This window comes from Lycorma delicatula, chromosome 2 (genome assembly GCF_047948215.1).
Source record: "Lycorma delicatula isolate Av1 chromosome 2, ASM4794821v1, whole genome shotgun sequence".
In the NCBI taxonomy this organism is placed as follows: Eukaryota; Metazoa; Arthropoda; class Insecta; order Hemiptera; family Fulgoridae; genus Lycorma; species Lycorma delicatula.
Window position 1 is genome coordinate 19,304,515 of NC_134456.1, and position 23,997 is coordinate 19,328,511.

The 23,997-nt window shown below is 28.6% G+C and overlaps 1 protein-coding gene across 3 annotated transcripts in view; it reads left to right on the forward strand.

The window, feature by feature from the left end:
* The first annotated feature begins 13,628 nt into the window (after positions 1–13,628).
* LOC142320527 (calpain-B-like) overlaps positions 13,629–23,997 on the forward strand; it is a 250,197-nt gene continuing 239,828 nt past the window's right edge. Inside the window, exon 1 of one of the 3 annotated variants that reach the window (XM_075358416.1) lies at positions 13,629–13,750. In XM_075358416.1, the coding sequence (XP_075214531.1) occupies positions 13,686–13,750 (65 nt within the window). In that variant the 5' untranslated portion in view covers positions 13,629–13,685. The remainder of the gene's footprint in view (positions 13,751–23,997) is intronic. The other 2 variants (XM_075358413.1, XM_075358411.1) reach the window with 2 other exon arrangements.

Consider the following 23,997-nt stretch of genomic DNA (forward strand, 5'->3'; position numbering starts at 1 on the left):
AAATTTATTTCCATGATGTAAATATATATATATATTCATTTTTATTATTATATCGGTTTACTTTACCGAAGTTACATTTTTAATATAATTTAGTCTAATATAATGCAGTAAACTGTAAGTTTATTGATAGATGATATATTTTTATTGGATGGTGATTTGTGTAGGAAAAAAATTTAGAATAATATTTTTTGTTTAGATATAAATATGTTTTTATGTTGATTTATCAGTAATATATATATATATATATATATATATATAACTATGAGTTAGTTATATTAGATAGATTTATAAGTGTCTATTTTTTTTTTTTTTTAATAAAAATAAGTCATTCAACTGTAAAAATGATCAATATTTTGTTCTTAGTATATCAGTGGTGTTATACATCAGTTATGTTAACAATATCTATGCTATTTAGTTAGCAAAAAACTAAATAACTTGAAATTGTTTTAAAGAATTCTTCTTACATATATTCATGTATTGAGTATTTGATTATTAGCAAACTGAATTTTTTAATTATTAAGTATTACCAATTGTTCTATTAAGATATTTAAGAAGAAATATAAAGTAAAATAAAGTTGGCCAGTAACTTTAGTTTACTCATTTGAAATTTATTATTTCAAATAAGATTTATTACCAACTAATAAATTTGGTGTTGTCAAGCAATCTTGGTTTACTAACTGATCTTATACTATCATTGCATAAACAATAAAGTTGTATCTTGATGTAGGGAGCCTACATTTTTAAAATAAAAAACACTGAACTCTTGATAGCTTATGTGAGCATCATCTAAGACAAAACAGTGAAAATTAATTATTAACATAATATGAAGTTTGTAGGGTAGCTTAAGATATTAATGGTAGGTATTAAAATGCCACATATTTGTGTTTAAATAGTAACCAGTAAAACTTAGTAATTATCTATAGTAAATCCCACATAGTTTAGTTTTATATTATGTTTGTTAATTTGTTTATAACATAATAGATAACAGCCAATGTAGTAGTAATGCATAATATCAGGGACGTTCAATAATTAATGAGACAAATTGATGTAAAGAAAAAACGATTTATTCAATGACAACGAAACTTACACTAATTTTCAATATAGTCTCCAGCAATATTTAGACATCTGTCCCACTGTTCAGTGAGCTTTCTGATTCCTGCAGCGTAAAAGTCTTTACCTTGCTGTTTGAACCATTCCTTACCTCTTTTTGACCGCCTTGTTGTTAAACTTCTACCGCGTAAAAAGTATTGAGTGGACCAAACAAACAAAAATCAGATGGGGCAAGGTCTGGGCTGTAAGGAGAATGTAGCAACACCCAACCCAACTTCTCGAGCGTTTCTTCCATTCTCAGCCATGTGGGGGCACACATTGTCATGCAAGAGAATTACATCTTTTGAGAGAGCACCCTGACGTTTTCGCCTTATCATGGGTCTCACTTTCTGTTTGAGTATGTTAGAATAACTCACTGTTCACATTAGATTGTTGTTCTAAATAGTCTCTAAAAATTGGGCCTTGTGAGTTCCAGAAGACCATCAACATCATTTTACCAGCTGATGCATGAGTTTTGTATTTTTTTGGTTGGTGAATCCAAATGTTTCCAATGAAGACTTTGCCGTTTGGATTCGGGCTCAAAATGGTATATCCATATTTCATCACATGACTCTAAAAAGTCGTACCTTCCGCTTCAAACATTCTTTGAGATTAGAACAAATGCAAATGCAGGTGTCTTTATGGACTTGAATCAACTATCTTGGAATCCATCTTGAACATGTTTTGCAATAATTCTACATGCATGAATGATTCAATGTGCGATCCAACACTAATAATACACAAACTAGCAATATGGGAAATTTTGACTTGCCTGTCTTTGTGAATAAGATTATTTATGCAATTTTGCAGTGTGGTAGTTGAAACTTCAACTGGTCTTCCAGAGCGATGGAGATCAGTCACATTGTTCTGCCCTAATTATACCATCCCATCCCTTATACAGGTTACTGCAGTTTAAACACTTTTTAACCTACTGTTTCAACATTCTTGAGTAAATTTCCACCGGTTTCATACGTTTGCAAAAATCTTATCACTGAATGTTGCTCTTCCAGCATACACGTTTCAAGCGGAGTTGATATTCAGAAATCAAACAAAAGAGGTTATTATGTTTAGATTAATTATGATCAAACAGCTAATTAAATGTATTCTCAATGTTGCCAACTTGGCACTCAAAAAGTTTCATTGTAATTGAATGGGCCATTTTTTTCTCGTTAATTATTGAATGTCCCTCATACATTAGGTCGTATTAGTTTAAAAATGTGTTTTATTTTCTTTAATAAAACTAGTAAATTCACTCATGGAATTTTGGAAAATAATGCAGTGTGCTGGCTGGAGATTAATACCACCGCTTGAGTAATTTATGTATTTGGTTATTACACTTTTAATTTTTATTTCAAATACATTTTTAATTGCGCTATTATTATTTAAATAGATTATTAGGCTAGTGTATTCATTTTTTATCACAATTAAAATAAAGAAAATATAAATAACAATTCCAGAAAATAAGCAGGAACACAAAAAATTGAAGCATGAAAAATTCCAAAATTGCAGAAACATGCCCTTTGGATTCACAAAAATATGAAAAAATAGTTTGAGAAATCAGTGTGTGTATCCTTCATTATGCAAAATATTTTATTTGCAAACTCACTTTATTATGGGTGCAGGCTGCATTTTTTTCATAAAATTATTCTTTCAAACCTTTTTGTTATAAAATTATGTATTATTATTATTACATAGCTACAGTACTTTGTATTTGTATACCACGTTTGTAATCTTATTTTCATTATTCTCACTCTGTATTTTTATTTTCTTCCAGTTGGATACTCTTAATATTGCTACATATAAATGCCCATGTGAAAATACTTGCTTTTTGTCCAATTTCAGAGTGATTTTCTAGAAAGTTTGTCGCTGAGATTTATTTATGGTCATTACAAAAGCAAGTCTTACCAGGATTTGATTGTGGTAGAAAGTAACTGCCAAATTTTTTTTATTTTCTAGGGTTATTCGTGGTAAGAATACTCTTTCTCCACATTTGTCACCTGTTAAAATATTCAGATTTTAGAACGTTTGGTCTCATTCAATAATACATAATCCTTGTTTTATATGTACAATCATGACTGCATTCTTTTCTAGTTTTAACTCTGATTTAGGAAAGTTGGGTTCACCGAAAGAATTTAGTATCTCATTCTTGTAGCAGTAGTTGTCTGTCTCATCTTTTATTTCACCTCAGCTGTAATAAACCTGTTCCTCACTGTCCACAGTTCGTAGTGTTGGATCATTCACATTATCAGCTTCAACATTTAGAAGGGCTATAATATTGTTCTTTTTGTAGATGTGTTGATTATTATCATCGTTAAAAGAACCAAACACTTCGGTTATGATGTTTTCACGAATCATACATTCTAATAACACAACTTCCTCCTCAGTGTTATTCAATACACTCTACAATTTTAAACATTGTTGTTGTAAAGTTGATATTTTCCTGACCTGCTTGTGTATTTTTAGTTTGAAAATACGGCCACTCTCAGCCTCATATTTGCTGTGGTGTTGGATTTTTTTACATGCAAAATTTGTCAAAAATCTCATAGATCTTATCAATAGCATTTAGCATGTGTTTGCTTATCACTGATGCTTCATCTATAATGAATGCGGTTGCAGATATTATTTCTTGCCATTGTTTTGAATCTTTATTAATGTTTGATGTGCTGTTGTTATTAATTTCTAATCCAAATTTGAACATAGCATGAACAGTATTTCTGTTTGGAAGTAAAGTAGCCCCAGTGCCTGTAAATGCCATGCAACTTTCTTAGTTATTCCTCTTATGATGTTGTAAACAAAAGTTTTACCTGTTCCATCTGTTTTGTCAAGAAATGTGCATTTAGCACTATTGGTTTCATTGGGCAATAAATTAAGATATTTTCAATAATATTTTTTTTGGTTTGCATTGCAACTTTCCAACATTTCTTCTACTTTTCTTTTGAAGTCTTCAATTTCTTTGTTCTCTAATAATTCAGGTTTAATTTCCATTGCTGGTAATTGCTGTTCAATATATTCTGTAGATTGTGACATTTGAAAATCTTTAAACTTTTTGCTATTGTGAATCAGAATCTTTCAAATAATATTATATGCTATTTTGATGCCTTCTTCTTTGCTGTATTTTCTAGCACAGTCTTCAGACAGGTCATTTTTAAATTTCAAGTATAGGCCCTTTGGATCTGTTGGTAAACAGTGAATAAACAAAATTGCAAACATAAATCTTAATTAACTTGGCTTTTTGAACAATGTTCTTTCTTTCATAGCATTTATATATCGTCATCTTTAATAAAGCCTCTGGCTAAATATGAACTTTGGAACATACTATGAACTGTCCGTTGAAAGTTTTCAAGCCTTCAAATGATTTTAGTCTTCTACTCTTAGCAAGAGTATACTTTAACTGGAAAAGTTTTGATTTGCTAGGGTTTACGCTATATATCTGGCCAAGAGTGTAGAAATATCATTGTCTTTTTTCCACTTCATATTTTTGTAGTTCCATGTATATTGTGTTTTGGTAAATCAGGATACAGTAAATTTGGTATCTTCTTCCTGGTTCAGTTCAAAGAATGCCATTAACTTTGATTTCTTTGTTTGTATAAGTTGGTCAATTCTTTCTGGTTGGTTAATTTTCTTGAAATATATAAATTGTTTTTCCTCTGTATGGATTTCAAGTCTTTCAACAGTATGGCTTTTCACAATAATTTAATTTCCAAGTAATCTCCATACAGCTTTTTCCTTATTCACATACATATAATTCATAATGGGAACCTCACCCTCAGCACCTTCTTCAAAAATCACAGTACTTTATTAACTGTTGGAGGGTTAAATCGTCTTTTATCTAACTGATCTTTTAGACAGAATAACAATTTGATTTCTGGGGAATTTACATTAATTTGTTTTGCAATCTTTCTTTTTTTTTCTGTTTAGCCTCCAGAACCACCGTAAGGTATTACTTCAAAGGATGATTGAGGATGATATGTCTGAATGTAAATGTAGTGTAGCATCTTCTACAGTCTCGGGTCAACTATTCCTGAGATATTTGATTAATTGAAACCCAACCACCAAAAACACCAATATCCACAATCTAGTACGATTGTTGTGCAATCTGGGCTTTTTTTCTTCTATCTTTTAACGTTGCATAGAAAGATTGAGCAAACAGATATTCATGAATAATGTCATCCAGAAGTTCCAGTTAGTTATCATGCAAATGACTCATTGTGTTTTACCTGATTTGGTTAACTTCATCAGACTCATTCATAAATAGTTGTTCATAGATATGTAATTCTGGAAGGTCAGGATGAGCTGATATAATTAATTTTTTTTTTAAATCTCCAACCTTACGATAACTGTACAGACCTTCATTCAAGGAAATCATATTTTTTTGTAATTATACTTTTTATTAGACAAAGCTCTCATGTATCCTCAAATACTTTTTCTAAATTCTCCAGGGAAATAATGTTCATTTTTTAATAATCACATTAACAAAATCAGGAAGTTTGTGGTGTGATTTCTGCTCACAACATGATGAAGAATATCTTCATTATTTGGTTCAATTTTAAAATGTTTAGCAACAGATTTTACATTCATTTCACTAATATAATATGTTATGATGTTTTCTAAATCATTGATGGTCTTTTTTTAAAGAATAATCTTAAGAATACCTTTCTTCTTAAAGAAGAATTTCTTTTTTAAGCTCCATTTTTTTGCTGACTACTTTGCCACGGTATTGGTTCATTTCTGAATGGCGAATGTGTCTTTCAGTTTCACAAATGCGTGAAATATCTTGTTTATTTACTTTGAGACGCAATAATCGTTCTTCCGATTGAGCATGATGTTTAGTAGCTTTTTTCTTGATCCTTCTTTAGACTCTGTTCTCTTTGTTAGGTGTTTCAGAAGCATGAACTTTAATTTTTCTGTCTTTGTATGATTGAATTGTGTGATTTTGTGTAAAGTCGATGATTGATTAGCTAATGAGGATGGTCCTGGCTCACCTTGTTCTCCTCTAGCATTTTTTCTACATTGCCTTTGTAAAATTCAGCTATCTTTTCTTTTTTCTGCTATGAATGGGTTGTTATTTTCAGTCAATCTGCAATGCACAGCAATATAATATTTAAAACTTTATGTTTTGTAAATTCATAAATGTTTATTCTCCTTTTTATAATTTCCAACAATTTTTTACTGATGATTTTAATAATTAATATTTTAATGATGTTAATAATAATAATTAAAATATTTTATAGTTTTAGATCTTGTGTAAGATAAAATTCAGACAATGACAATTTAATTATTTTTCTAACAATTAACTTTCTGATTTTATTTTCTTACAATTGAATCTACAGTACAAAGAGGCATATTCGAATCTATATTAGAATATATAAAACTTTTAAAAGCTGTCAATGAGCTGTTGATAGAATGAGAAGATTTTGTATACTGAAACAACACAGGATGTGGCCTTGCTCTACACGCAGTCTGCAGGGCGTGATATTGATGTACAGTGAGAGTAATAACATGTAACCCACCCTGCAGGCGAATTTGTGTGGGCTTCACTTTAGCCAGACTTCCATCAAAGCGCATTAGTTGAGAGGATGAGGATTTTAAGGTATGATGATTATTTTGAAATCAATAAAATTGGGATTGCTAAACTTCTCCTGTTGTAGTATTTCATGAAAAATTTTAAGAAACTAGTTTGAAAAGGTGTAATAAACTCAGAAACATTATTTTGGTCACTGTCATGCCTTAAATTAACAAATTGAACAAGTGATCAAAACCAAGAATAATAAACCTCCAAGTAAGATTTAATTTAACCAAAAAGCGCAAGTTCATTCTTATGGTTTAGAAATATGCAAATTGAATGAGAGGTCTCATCCGTTAGCTAATTAGTAAATAGAAATAATTAGGAACGTTTTTTTTTTTTTTTTTTTTTTTTTTTAAAGATTCAGATCTTAAGTTTCTGAATATCATATTTTACCAGTTTTATTTGATTCAGCAGACAAATCGTTAAAAAAAAATTTATTTTTTACCTACTGGGTAGCAATCTTGATAGAAGTCAACAACTCTTTAACATGTACAAGCGAACAAGAGTGATGTGCAACTGACCTATAATTACAAGTTCTCACCCAAAGTGAGAAAAAGTCAATATTCTTTCCATGCACAACTATTGCACAAAGTGCATTCTGAAAATGCATGTAAAAAAAAGAAGAGACAAATATATATAATAACAATTGTTGCTTGTGAAAATAATATTTTTGCTCATTTATTACAATAAAACTATAATTTGGGTATTTTATACAGCAACTAAGATTAAAAATTGTATACTCAAGAAAACAACAGTAATTAAAGGTGGAGCAAGAAACAATTAGATGATTTAAAACTTGAAAATGAACACTTTAATTGCAAATGAATACTAACTTAATTAGCTACACCATTGTAAAGAACAAGGACAAGCATTTAGTTTTCAATTCATGTTTTCAGATAACATCATATTTGAAGATAACTTCAAGTCATCCATGACTTACCTCTGCCGATCCATTCGAATTACATGAATTTCTGCTTGGATGAAATCTTTCAATTCTTTTATAGTATGAGGTTGGTTGGTGTAAACCATCCTTTCAAATGGCCCCATAGGAAAAAATCTCATCCTGCTAAATCAGGCAAGTGGGGAGCCCATGCAATGCCTCCAACATGTTGGGGAAACTCAGATGACTGCCATGGAATTTTATACTGTGTAAGCAGTAGTGCCATCCTGTTGGTACCACACCAGGTGTGTGTCAGTGTGATGCCAATGAATTCATTAAGGAAAAACGTTTGCAACAGCATCAATTATCGATCTGATGTGGCTGTAACAGACACCATTAACATTCTCAAAAACGTTCTATCACTACAAATGCACTTACATTACATGACACTGTACCAGCAATTGTACTGATTAAGTATAAGGTGGTTGAATGGTAACACTTGTTACCATTATAATCACTTGTTATTATTATAAACACTTGTTACCATAATCCTCAGCTTTCTACTTAGACAGCTGAGGATTATGCTGAAATGTTTTTGCCACTCTGTATATTTTCCAGATTTTGCACAGTTTGAGGCAACCAAGTGGCTTCTCGTTGACAGTGGCTGTATTAGACTTGAATTATCTGATCCAGTTCAATATTGTTTGACGTGTGGAACCTTTGCATTCCTTCCAATATCAAAATTCTCATAGTATTACAGTAGTAGAACCGTTATGTTTGTAGAATGCTTCCACTACAAAAGCGCTACGCTCTTCCGACCAATGCTTTATCATGAACTGCTTTACTCAATTATGTGTATTTCCCCTCAGCACCTACACAGGTGTCAGCATTGCATGACTTTTATAGTGTACAGGTACAGATTAAAATTTGAAAATAAAAAAACAGGTTAACTATTGATTTCAGAATTAAGAGTTAAATAGTAAATCTGTGATAATACCCAAATGTATTTCTACATTATTAATTATTAAAATTTTACACAGTAATTTTGAAGATGAGCACCAGTACACCCTGTTGTATTCATTGCTAATTAAGTGAGCAGTAACAAAACATGTATTGCAAAAATTAGCTAACCAAATCTAAAAAGTGTAATCTGATCAAATGATAGTTCAACAGGGTATCTTGACAAATTTGAGGAGAAAACTTAATTCTGAAACGATCCCAGGAAATGATTTGAGATTCCTATATGTAGACAAACTTCAGTAATTTACAATTCATTTACTCCTCTTATGTTTCATCCTAGCTTAGTGAATTAGTTTTGTTGATTTAAATTTTATTCATTAAATATGGTTGATGTCAGATCTTATATACCTAAAAAAAATATTATCCTAACAGAAAAATTCAAATTAAGGTCTGAATTCAATCAAAAATTTCATAAATCTTCATCGTTGAAGTTTCATATTTTTCTTCAAAATTCTAAAAGGAAAATTTGTTGCATCAATAATTCTCTTTAAACTTTTATAAATACTACTACATTATCAAATTCACCATTTAATGGTCAAAATCAAAGTCTTCTTAAATTGCTTCCAAAGTTATTTGAAACTAATTCTTGTCCCACAGTTTTGCTATTCAGAAAAGACCAAATTTTTCTTCAGTTTTTTAGATTATTTCTGTTTATTTCTTTATTTCTAATATTAATTAATATTTAAGTACTTAAAAATTGTTGAATCATGTGATTCTAATGACTTTTGATTTATAAATGTCTTCAATATATCATTCTTCCGATATTGTTGTATCTAAATATTCAATCTAGTAACTTGTACTTTTCTTTTACTGATGTTAATTAGCCATTTATTTGTTTCATCATCTTTTAATCAAAACTTAGTTTTATTTTGAATAAAAATATAAAATTATTAATTCTCTATTGAATTTAGGAAAAAACTATTAATATAACATTTATACTTATATGTAAAAAATATTTTGCCTGTAGATTTGAACTTCCTATATTTAGAAAGTTAATGTAGAATTTATCTTATTATTGAATACATATTCACATTGTGTTCTGTGCAGTTTTTACTTTTTATAAAGAGCAAACAAAAAAACATTTTAAGGACCATTACATTAAATTATACTTTTCCTGGGATTCTTGGTTAATAATAATTAGAAGGAAGTTAGGGGACTTATTCTTGCACAAAGATTTAATAAGATAAGATTGATTTGAGTAAGTTGTGCTGTGGTTTTAAATTGCAGATTATATCTATTGTAAGAGTCAAATTGGTATTTTATGTGTGTTGTAAGTATTTTTCTTAACCTGTACCTCTTTTTGTCAACTTTATATAACATTTTATACTCTGATTCTTTCTTCAGTTTGTGTAGTCACTTTACAAAATTTGTTTATTATGTTTTATGGCTAATTTTTATTTAGCCTTGTTTCAAATTTTAATTAATTGTTTAACAATTTATCTGAAGTATGCATTTCCTACTTCAATTTTTTGGAATATAATAATCTTCCTGTTTGTTCCCGCAAATTAATAAAAGAATATGTTCTGTTACTTGCATCTTAAGAGATTTTGAAGGAGTTTGCTCTAATCTGTTCAGGACAATAGAATAAAATGAAACATCTCACATGTGGAAAGTAAAATAACATTTGTGTATAGATAATGGTACAGACCTGAAGCAGAGTATTGGTCTATGCTTCAGGTGAACAAAATTACATGATAAATTTAACAATAATCTAATTACTAATATTCTGCCCAGGCTGTGAAACAAATATAACCTGCATCCCAGGAAAATCATTCAATTGTTTATTATGTCAAAAAAATATTTGTACCTTTAATTAATCAGTTTCTTTTATTAAATAATATTTTTACCTTTTTTAAGTAATTATAAAATGTGATACCTAGTTTTAGTAATATTTTTTTTCTTTTTTTGTATATCACTTTTATCACATTAATTAGAATGTATATTGTCTACAAAATAACACGTAAGTTATAAAATTGTTGTTTTTTAATGATTTTTTTTTAATTTTCATTATTTCAACCCCACTTGATATTTTAATTATATATTTATTAACTTTTTTGTACCTTTTAAGGTTATAATTCCAGATTTTTTTTTAAATACAATAATTACTTTTTTTTATACCATTACCTCCCTGATTTTATTTATGTTTTTTACAACATGAAAGTGTTAATTGCCAAGTTTAAGGAAGTTAATGTGCCTTTACGTCAATCATTTAATTATGTGCAAGTAATTTGTGGATGACCAAACAACAATGAAATAAAATTATATATCTTATGTCTTCTTAAACAGCAGTCTACAAACTACTAGAACTGACACAGAGTGTTTCATGTAGTTGAAATAATTTTCTTATAAGATAGAATTTATTCAAAAATACCTGATGATCAGAAGGCTGACCAATTCCAACCTTTTCATTTTACATTTTTGTAATATTTATTTTTTAACATTAGTCATGGTCTGATACTATTCCATTGTGTTAGGTGCTAATCAAGAGATTAGCGCATAGTAATCAAGAGGTAGAATAAGAATTTTCTGTCTTACATACTATATTCTCAATTATATGTTTTATGTATTCTTATTATTGTCTTTATTCACAATTTTATAACTAAATTTAAAAGATGACATTGCTAAAATGTACAAACAATATAAATAATTTTATTTCTAATTCAGTTATATTTTCATATTATAATCTACAAGAGTACATGAGAATGTTTTAAAGAATTTACATAGACTAAGAGTTATAACAGTTGTGAGATCTACAAGAAGTATAAAAGACCAAAAGAGATTTTATTAAGTATTTATACTTGCATCCAATTTTTTTATCTTTCATTTTTGTTCAGTTGTTATATTCTTGGCCACTTTCAAATTCAAACCAAATTTTTTTTTAATTAGTCTGCCATTTCAGCACCTGTTGTTTTCACTATATATAAAACCTACAAATTTTTTCCCAGTGACCATATCAATACAATGTAGAACTGAAAATATCTGTTTAATATGGTTGATATCTAATTTTCACTAAAGACTTATTGAATATTACTCTGTCTTCATCACCCACCTTATAAAATCGTCCTTTACTCAACTTGTCATCAGCTCATTTTAAAATTTAAATTAAATTCAGCTCATTAGTTCATTTTAAATGTTTTTTTTTTCCTTTTCTTGGTATGATTCTGAAGGAAAGTTATCTTCAAATCATTTTACATGACTGTAACAAATTTGACAGTTAGTTGACTAAGCCTAAATTATTCTTATGTTCTGTATGTGGGTTCAAAATAACAGATTTTGAGTGGCAAAATTTCAGCAGTGGTTAGTATTCTTTGTAAAATATCTCATCAATATTGTTTTTTGGCTTGAAGTTGAGCTTGTAACTCTATTTTGCAATATTTTTTCCTAATGGATATTTTTCATACAAGTAAAAACCTTATCTTTATCATTGATTGGAAATAATTATCAGCCCCAGAGATGATTTTGTTTTTTTGAAAATGTGTAATAATTAATGCTCTTATTTTCATTGTAAAACTGAATGGTCTATATTGATGTTATCAGGATTGTTAGATGTTTGTTTGTCATTATTATCACTTGCAATTCTGTCTATAACATCTAGAAATGATTCTATTAAACTTCTTCATAAATCATTTATGTACTTCTCACTGTTTCTCAAAGCCTTTGACATGGTAAATTAAGGATTAAGCTTTTGTCATATCAAGTGACTCCACCTTTAACCAATGAAAAGTACTGATTATAGAAGCATCCATGCTACAGCTGCCTACTTCTCAAAAGGTCACAAACTTACCTGTGGATTAAGGAAGTACATAAATGTAATTTGTATGAAGTATCGCATGTTAAGATAAGCATACAGAAAATGTAATGAGTTTTACAATGATAATAAGATTAATCGTATAATCTGATAATCATAGTAATAAGATTACAATGATTTCATTATTGATATTACTATGCCAACATCTGTGATGGAGTGGTAGCATTTCTGTCTTTCACCTAGTATATCGTGGGTTCAAATCCCAATCATGTTATAAATATTCAAATCTCATCAGTATTTGTTATGAGGGAAATAATTTTTTGTTGATTAAAAAAAATCTACGTACTAAATTACAAGTAAATAATAATTTATTATTAAAATAAACAATGGGGTAAAAATAATGAAAAACACTTTAATTTAGCTTACATTTGGTTTTAAGTAATTTTATTTATTAAAAAGGCAACCATGTACAAATTTAGTCATTGAAATATGTGTGATAGTAATAGATATTATATAATATTTGTAGTTTGTAGAAATAATATCAGATTATTTTCATAATTTGTGAAAATGGTGAAAAAAAAGTATATATATATATGTGTATAATATAAATTGATTTTTTTTTAATAACTGTCTTCTAATAAATAATTATGTATTTATTTGCCAAGCAATAAAAATTGTTTTTATGATTTCTCGTGTTTTTTTTTCTTCCCAAACTAAAAACTTAGCTTGATAGATAAAGTAATTTATTTGTTTATTTATACATATCGGTTAAAATAACCAACTGAATTATACCTGTACAGCTATCAGTTAATAACAGTGATCAGTTTACAGCACAAGTTTTTTAAATTATTAATACAGAGATTACTTTGGTATTATAGAACTATTAGCTGCATAGCGCTGGCATCAGTGATCATTATGGGTTCATTGTACAGCAAACTTCAGGAGATTCAACAGAAGAAAAAAACGAAAGCAAATTGTTTTTAAAAATTCTAGAAAGTTTTAACCAATTAATTTTTAATATGGATTGTATTAATAAAAATAGATTGTTTTAGGGGAAGGTGGTAGGGATATTTAATCATTTTATAAATAAAATATGGATATTGTAAATAGGAAGGAGCATTTATTATAGACTTGTTTTGTACTACATTCTTTCTAAAATAACTCTTTGAAAATAAATTTACTTAGGTTTAATTTTTTATCTTTACGATGATCTTTGAATTAATGTACGGGTATCCGCTGACTAGAACGCATGCGTCATTATAATCCGACTGACTTCTGTTGACTGCCACTGTACGGTAGTAGTGTTTTAAAACAAGGCTATACGTGAAATCGCGCAGCACGTGTTGAAGTCAGTTGAGGGCGATGTTTATAAGTGATGAAATATGCCTTATTCGTATTTTTTCAATAAGTCTCTTTCGGACACAAATTTCAAGGATTTCTATCCAGGGTCAGTTATTTTCTTTATGTGTATTATCAATAATTTTTAAGTCTATGAGCATCCTAAAATAAAATATGATTTATCCTGTTGTAGTTGAGTTAAGAAAAAAATACCGGCCGAAATAGATTGTGAAAAAAAAATTATTTTCATGTACGAGTTTATTATTTCAAGCGTATGCTTTTCCTTAAGTGATAATGAACCGTGTGACAATAATTTGTATATTTAGACCTATATTGAAACTTTGTCAACAATGGTTTAGGAGGCTAGTGTTATGATAATTTTTTGTGAACACTATAAAAAACGGCCGTTGCTACAGAAAAAGAGATTTTATGTTTAAATTTTTACTTAAAAATTAATCATTTTTTCTTATATTTTATATGTTATGATGATGTGACGATCTCTTATCCTCGTAGCTTATTTTTTCTTTAGCGATAAAAAATAAAAAGTAAGTGATATTAGATTTCGATACATTGAGATGTTAACAAATCTTTTGATTTAACTATTTGTTATTGTTTGTATCCTGCTAAAGAAAAACGTTTTTTTCTTTCATTAAAATCTTTGACAAAGATAATATATTTTCTAATCGTAATATATATTTCTATAATTATCTTTAAATTTATCTCTGTAAAGGTGTTGTACATAATCTATTTAATTTTAACAAAAAATTCAAAGATTATTTTTTTTCCCGTAAATTAAATGTTGATATTAGACAAATAAATATTACTGTCATTCGTACATTTTTAAGCAGTGGTTAGTTTTTCAGAAAATAACTATGCAAGTATGGATGTACGTTTTTTTAATTTGTGTGAAAAGAAAACGATACATACTCATGTTTAGTTTAAAAAATTATAATTTTTAAATTGTATTTTGCGTTTACATTTTTCATTATTATTCTTGTTAATACATGTTGAACATTGACCGTTTAATTTCCTTAGTTAGAATTAAACCATAAATTCTGACATTCTTATTTAATATTACCGCGGCGGTATGTAGTTTCGTACTTAAATATCTGAAATTAACGGTTTCATAGTAACTATCACAACTTTCTTTCATATTTTTTTGGGAAAAAAATGCCTTAATGTGTAGTTTTATATATATTTCTGCTATGCATTCTTTAGTATTATTTCATTTTCGGTAACTCTTGTAAAGATTGTAATTATTTATTCAATAGAATTAAGTTTTCTTTGAAATGAATGCGAAATAATAAACTGATAAAAAAACTTGACCAAAATTAATTGTGGTTTCTTTTCATTTAACAGATTTTTTTTTTTTAAATTTAATGAAAGTTTCATTTTATTTTAATATAAATCACTTGCACTATAAATTGATAAGGAGGAATACAGAGGTTTTACAAAAAAAAAAACTTATCCGTTGTACGTCAGTACTTATCAATAATGTACCCAATTCTTCTACCAAGTTTATCATCCACTGAAACTTAATTGTTTCTGGAGTTTGAGGCATAACTACATGTTGGCTATTTACATGTTGAAAGTAAATCCTCGAACAAAAAAAGCATGATCCTGGTAAGTAAAGGTGAAGTTCTAGGAGCATAAAACATTTAAGAATATCTAAGTACTTGTGCATTAACCAGCATGCATAATATTTTACCAAATTTTCTTATCATTAGTATTTTTTATTTCACCTTACGCTAGTTTTAGAAGTAATTTTTAAAAAAGTTATAAAATAATCATTTCATACCGTTCATTCATGTGAGGGCTAGAAAGAGATATATTGTAAAAAAATATGCGTGAAGGTTAATTCACAAATGCCAATATTTATTATACTCAAAAAAGGGAATGTTCGGTTCAAAACAGAAAAATCCTTACAGTGGATCGCTTAGAACGTTTGAGTGTGTTCACTGACTACATTTTTGTGTTTTTTAAACTTAACGAGTAACACTGAGATTTTGTTAGCTAGAAATTAACTGTTTACATTTATAATTATTAGTATTATCAATTGAAAAATCATCTGTTAAAAGCAATGAATTTTAAACTGAAATTAAATTTCAAAATAATATATATAAAAAAAATCTGATGTGGACACCACATGACTTCCTTGTACACCTATTAAAATAGGTGTACAAGTCATATTTATATTATTTATTACATGTTAATTTTTTTTTTTTTGTTATTGAATTAATATCTTGTAATTTTTTTTTACAATCACAGGTTAATAATTATTAATAAATCAATATATTTAAATTAAAAAGAAAAAATGAAATAAAGTCGGATTCTGGTCGATGTGCTTCCCCTTGTAAGATCCAAATATTTCATTAATTAAACTTTTATTGGGCTATACTCTGGAACCAATAAAAATAAGTATCACTTATAATATATATTTGAAAAGCTCTCAATGAAGGCTTATTACTGCAGTTAAGAAAAATTCCAAAATCCAATTTTTTTGGATTTTACAACTAGATGTTACAACAGTCCTAAATTCAGAATTTCAACATTCTACAGCTAATCGTTTTTGAGTTATGCGAGATACGTACAGACGTCACGCCGAAACTAGTCAAAATGGATTCAGGGATGGTCAAAATGGATATTTCCGTTGAAATCTGAAAACCGAAATTTTTCGCGATTACAATACATCCTTGAGCCGTAATACACACTTCATAAACTTTTCAAATATTGATTGCCGTCCCTACATTAAAGACAAACAATTTGCCGAACTTTTCTTGGATTCTGCTTCAAAAAGTCGAAATTTACGCAAAACGAAAAGATCTTTTTTTATATTTCTTGAAAATCTTAAATTCTCGTATTTATAATTATTTGATTGTATAAATACAAATAATTCTGCAAAAATATGGCTAGTACGGAAAAAACATATTCGCATTGCAAAAATCGAAAAACATGTGCCTAGATAAAAATAAGACAAGGACTCAGAGATATGATATTGAAAGGTTTCTAACGCAAGGTAAGGTTCTCCTATTTGTCCTGAGTGATGATTTTTCTTTAACGTGTTATTTCTTCAACACTTTGTTGATATATGATCGGACTGGAGCCACTTTGAAACGCTTCACTTTGCCATTAGCTCTTATACAAACAGGTTATATGCTAAAATGTATACATTTTTCAAAAATCAATCGCGAACCTTCTAACGATAACTCTACCTTACTCGATCTGATAAAAGCATTTAGTCAAATGACTAAAATAATTTGACAGAATAATAATCAGTGAAATATCGGTACATTATTATCTCTACACTTTATTACTAATGCCAGTTTTGAATACTGATGAAAACAGTAAAAAAAAACTTCGGCTTATAGCATTTATTAATAGTAGTATTCAATACACGTAGGTGCAGTTTACGATTGTTTTTCAAGAACAATGGAGAGACAAAACCTTTTTAGTCGAACTATGTTCGACTAAATATAAAAAATCTATCTATTTAATTTTTACAGATTCGTATAAATTTTCTGTTTAATCTTTAAAATGATGTTTAACAACCACTGGTGCTGATTATTAAATAAAGTGTTTTCTGATAATAAATAATATTAACACCTTTTCTTAATAATCTTTAATACCACACCACATTGCAACATTTTAAAATCATAATCAGTTAAAAACAAACGTGTGTAAATTTATTAACCACTCAGTAGCTTGCAAATCAAAAGTTTGATCGACTCCGTTCAACAATCCGTCAACCCTCATCAATTTAAACTTCATCTTGATGATAAACTGTCATCATAGAAACTAATAAAAGGTATTTTTGTTATAGAATGCAAATCTGAATCATTCGCTATTAGTAGAATTACGATTTTCAGCATAGAAAAAAGTTATTTATTAAATTGTAATTTAAAATTATTTATAAATTATAATGAAAATACTCTACAACTATTATTACAATTTTTCGTATGCCTTAATCGTAAGAGAAGCTAATGGTTGGTATTAATTCTGTAACCTGGTTGGTATTAATTCAAAACTATATCCTATATTGCTTATAAAATATAATAATTTAATAAATATATTTAACAACATCCCTTTTTTTAATTTTAACGTCGTGGCATAAATGTTTTCAAATTCATAAATATTAGAATGTATTTACAGTACGTTGTATTTTCAATATAAAATTGCCCTGTAATTCCCTATACATTGAGCTTGATCAATGTTCATGCAATAAATTTTTGTTTTTATGTGTTTGCATTATTTCCTTATGCTATTTCAATATACATATTACGGCTTACATTTTGAACTTCATTTTAGTGTCTCCTCTTAGCGAAGATCTGGTAGTATATCAATTTGCGCGCGCGCGTGTGTTACACATATTTTCAAATCTAATAATAATTAAATTCAGGACATCAGAATTAATAAAATGCTTCATGTAGACTTTTTTTTTTCAGTAAAATAGATGTGTTGTAAATGTACGCGACATACAGATAAAATAAGTTTGAAATTTTACCTGTTAAAAATTTAAAAATAACGGCCATTTAAACCTTTTAATCATTATTAGCACCATAAATATAGGTTTTATCAGACGAAGCTTTTAACATTGCTATTTTTCACAAAAGATACCTTATTCGTTCAAATCATTGGACAAGTAGGCGAGATAAAGTGGATTGCAAAATAAAAGAAATTATTATTAATATAATTAGTGAATCTGAATAATTTACTAACTCAAGTAGTAAATTTTATATATATATATATATATATAGTGATGTCTGCGAGTGTTACTCTTTCACGCATTGCGGTAACAACCGTATTATGTACTTGTCGATATTCAAATTTACTATAGTCAGATCGAATTCGGAAACCACTTGGAATATTTAAAATTAAATCTTCTACAAAAAAGGTATTTTTCGACATCTCTTTCGTTTATCAAGGAAAGCAGCTTTAAAGATGCAAAGGTGTACGGCACGGCGTCGCAATTTTATTTCCAGAAAAATTTATGTTTGCCTCTGGTTACTTGATTAAAAAAGATAAAATTAAAAAAAAACGGACACAAATGTCTATGAAACGAAGTAGGGTCACTTTCTCGTGGTATTTTGTTGGATAACGCTAAGAATTGTACAAAACACTATTTTAACCTTACGAAGGACAAGTATCCAGCTATAAGTACAATTTTTAAAATGCGGGCAACAATTCTGAAAACTGGCATGCATTCTTCAGATAACTCAGTTTCGAATCCTGTGCTGAACAAACTGTTGCTCTGAAGAAATTTTCAATAAGCTGATAGTTTTTGTAAACTGAACAAGCTTTAATTGTTACTTATCAGTACTATTCTCACAAGCATGAGGCTAACGAACACAGCGGGAGGTCCACCCGGCTAGACGGGAAGGCCAAGCGATGCAGCTCCTGACCGGCTAGTATATAATAGAACTATTTCATAAGTTATTTTAAATCTAATCTCTTAGCGCTTTCAAATCGATCAACAGAGCCTGTTTTAGAAGTTCAAAATTCTTCACAATTTTGCGTTTTTTTATTAAATATTTACATCAAAATTTATTATTTTTATAATTTGTATCAATAACAGATTTTTTTTTTTAATATAAGGAATTTGCTAGTATTAAGTTGGTGCTGTTCATTTAGTACAACAAAAATAGCTTCAAATGTTTAATAAAAAGGAATTCAAACAGTGTAGAGTTGAAAGTAGGTAAAACCAATCTTTTACGCAAAAATTACTAAAAGTTGATAGCCTTTAAATTATGGTTACCCACCACATTATCTTATTCTCTAGAAAAGAGAATGGAAGATTAGGTAAAGATTGTGAAATGGGTTATTGGAATGTTGTAGTGGAAGGAAGGGAAGACCCAAATAGTGGGAAAGTTTGGATTAAGCAATAAAACAAAAAAGGAGAAAAACTTATTTTTGTAAAGAATTAATATACTCATAACTTTGTTTAAACACTCATAATATGCAATATTAATATTAAGACACTGTATTCATCAGAATTTTAAATATTACTCTAAATGTAAACATTAATTACTTTTTAACCCAATATAGACAAAAATTACAAATAAACTAAAAATCTATTATCCTAAGCACATATATCAATAAATAGTAAAAAGTGTCGTATTTATTTCATTGTTAGCTTCGTTTTGGTTCAGGAAGACTTTGGTTTAAAACAATTAAAGGTGAATTTACTATGTTTTTATAATTTTAATTGTTAGCTAAAAGAAGGGAATGAAGACGTGGATGATGAAAATTGATTGAGGGAAAAAAGTGATGGATGGATGAGTGGTTGGTAGTGTTAAAATGCTAAAAGAGTGACCAGCTAACATCTCTCCTCAAAGAAACACCTCTCTTCAGTTCTACCATAAATGTAAAACATTTGCCATCAAATTTTATACAAGGAAGAATGTGCCAAAAAACATTTTAGAATTAAAAATAAATTGTGAAAAAATCTTAAATTTTAATTCAAGCATCCCAATAAAAGAAGTAATATTTCTTGAAGATTCTTTCTTTTTCAAATGATGAAATGCATCCTTAGGTTGTAATTCAAGACAATGCATATACTGTAGATACGGTTTCAGGTGTATGGATTTTGAATATTATTTTCTTTTCTAAAATTGTACGTGTATACATTTTTGGTAATAGTAAAAAATAGCTAATTTGGGCACAGAATTTTTTTATGTTGTTTTATAGTACTGTACTGGTTCTGCATCCAACAACCTAGAATTTATAATTGAAAGTGTTGCATATACACCCAATTTAATAAAGAATATGCAAACTTCAAGCAGTAGTATATTTAATATCACAATTTTTTGCTCTGGGTAAGCCGTTGGCAGAGTCTGTTTTTCAGAATGGTACAGATTCAAAATTACTAACTAGCTGTGTTACACATTTGCCAATTAGCTTTATCTTTAATAATTTGTTACACAATATAGAGATGGTAAAAAAAAATCAATATAATCTTGTTATTTCCCATCCAATTGCAAATTAAAATTTTATGTAAAATAACGTTTTTATTACTACAATTTTAAATGAAAAATCTTAAAAAACTAATTAAAAGTACCTTTTTTTGTCTATTTTTTAACTTTCTTCAACTTTATGTTCATGTGAAACACACAATTCTCAATTCTATTAAGTATATTATTAAATTTTTAATTTTTTTTAAAAATATACAAGGCTGTCAATTATTATCCGCAATTTAATTATATTTTTGTTTATGTTGGTAATACTGTCATGTTGCATAGATGATACATGCGTTATTGTCTGTGCAGGTTTTATGCTGCTATGTTAGTTCCATTATAGCTGCCTTGCCGTTACCATGGCTGCTGCACTTTCTGTTTGCACCAAAGAAGAGCAACATTCAGTGATCTGTTTTTTGTGGTCAGAAGGTGTATCAGGGGCCAAAATTCATCGAAGACTTTCGGTTTAGTACAGGAACAATGTGTTGCCAGAGTTTACAAATGGATTGAAAAATTCAAAAATGGTCGCACAAGTGTTACACATGACGAAGGAGCCGAATGACCATTTACCACCACAAATGAAAACATTGAGTGTGCACATGACGTGGTTTTCTTAGATAGATGAATAACTATTGATGAAGTGGCACATCATCTGCAAATTATCACTGTTCTGCCTACAAAATCATCCACAACAAGACTTGGGTTTCATAAAGTCTATGCAAGATGGGTCCCAAAACAACTCACACAGTTGCATAAACAAACATGCTTGGACATCTGCCAAAAACATTTGGATCGCTATGGTAATGAATGGAACATCTTAGACAGACTCATCACTGGTGACAAAAATGGTTCCATCATTATGAGCCGGAGAGTAAACGGTAACATTATGAGGAAAGGGGCATGACAAACAATGCACGTTACACTGAGATGCTTACTGCCAAGCTGAAGCCTGCAATTCAAAGCAAACACAGAGGACTGCTGTCAAAAGGTGTTGTGATGTTACACAACAATGCCCGTCCACATACTGCTGCCCACACTGCTCAAACACTCCAGAAACTCAACTTTGAAGTACTGGCTCATCCTTCATATAGTCCTGATCTTGCCCCTTCTGACTACCACTTGTTTTATCCACTCAACTAGGCATTAAGAGGCCATCAATTTACCTCTGACAAAACAGTGAAAGAAGCAGTGCATTCCTGGCTCACAGCTCAACCAAAAACATTTTCAGACAATCAGATTTCCAGTTTTTGGCCGGTTTCAAGGTAATTCATACTATTTCACTCAGAATGGTTACTTTTTAACTGGTATCTTTATTTTAGATGCGGAATAAAAAAGTGTGTATGGGAACAAAGAACAACCTATAACAGACTAACAAACTATAACACTTCTTTAGCAATATGACAGTACCTTTGACACATCAAAACAACACAAACAAAAAAAACATCATAATTGTATGCTGGCCTTTATGTTTACATGTTATTGTGGAATAAATTTTATTTATATTTAATGACTTCACACTATATCAATAATGACTGTATCACACTATCTACATGTATTTTAAAAATAAGGATTTTTGTTTATTATTGTAATTTTAGTAGCATGTGGTGTAACATTGTGACATAATGAAATTATAAGCATCTAGTAAGAGTACCACTTTCATAAGACTCTATATACGGTTTAAACCTGTCCTGATACCTTATGTTAATAATACAGTGTCAATTATACAACTAAAACTGTTTGTTTTAAATGCCCAAATTTTTCCCCACAAAAAAAATAAGAGTTTTTCTTTAGTTTTCCTTCAGTTACTTGAAGAAAATTTTATGTTGAAATGATATTGAATGAATGATGTGGGTAATAAAAAGTGTAACCCTTGATTTTTCTTTTCATATTATATAAATAGATTTGTAACCATCAGACTCATTGGCAAATATGTTAAATTATTATACAGTTGACGTAGTCTAACCTTTGATAAAATTTAAAAACTAAAGTAAAAATAAATTGTCAGATGAAGTAAATTATTTTGAAATGTACAATTAAGATTTGAGGAAAAAAGGTTACCTTCTATAACTGTATGTATGTAGTTAAAATTTGTAGAGCATTTCTTAAAAAAAGTATGTTTCTTTATATTAATTTTTTATTACTGAATAAAAAATGTTACACAGCATACATGAAAAATGTGGCTGATATATGACACTTTAAAAAAAATCTTGCAAACATGTATATTTTTTAAAATATATGCCTGCCTAACACAAGTACAGATGTGACTGTCTAAGGAAGCAACCATGAGCTATTTTTAACTTTTTTCTAAACCTTTATTTAAATGATTTTTTTTTTTGTTTTCTTAAATTATCTTTCAGCATTTTATGTTTTTTTTTACCCAAATGTATAAATTTAATTTGTTTTAACCATTAAAATCAGTTCAGATATAAATTAACAAATATTAAAGTATACACATGGGATGTTAAACAACAGTTTCAATTGGGATGCTGAATTCAATAAAATTAAAATAAGAAAAATTTAATTTTTTAATTTTTATTTATATAAAAAACTGAACATAAAAAGCACATTAATTCAGTTATACAGTTTTGTAATATTGATTTTTATTGTTACAAATTTTTATTTGCATTCTAAAGAAATGTATTTATTAACAAATAAACTTTGATTACTATCAAAGTGAGTTTACGTGCATAATTTATAATACCATAAATGTGTTTTATACTTTTAAATGTGCAATTTCATTTTGACAGCCTTGTTTTTCTATGTTTTAAACATTTATTTTTTAGATATTTTTTCTCTGAATTTATTAAACCCACCAAATGCAAATGGTTTTCTGGTTAAACAAAAGTTTGGTTAAAATTTGTTAATTGATTTTGTTAATTGATTGTACCTACTTATTAATATATTATGAATATTAATATTAAATATATTATGTATATAACATACATAATATATTAAATGTGATATTTACGCCAGTAATTGAGATCTTGAGCAGGAGGGTTTTGTTTCCTTCTGTGATATTTTCTTAGATAGATATAGTCCATTGTCACTATTCGCACTCTTCAATTTTTACTTAATCCATTCATGAACCCTTCTTTGCCATTTTCAGTTATAAAAGTCTGTCGGAACTCCTATGCCTATTGCTGATGATTTGTAAAGCCATTGTATCTAGGTGTGATTTGAGGGGCCTGATAGCCAATGTAGGAGTGTTTTCAGTACAGTATACCTAATAGCTATAATGTGATAAAGCCATATTCCTCCAAAATTCTGTTAAGATACCAAATACATCATGTGCACATGTATATAAGTGGTGTGTTTATCTCTGAAAATTAATCTAACTTCAATACTTGATAAAATAATTGACAAAATATGCATTAACATATTTAATTTGAATATAATTTTTGTTACA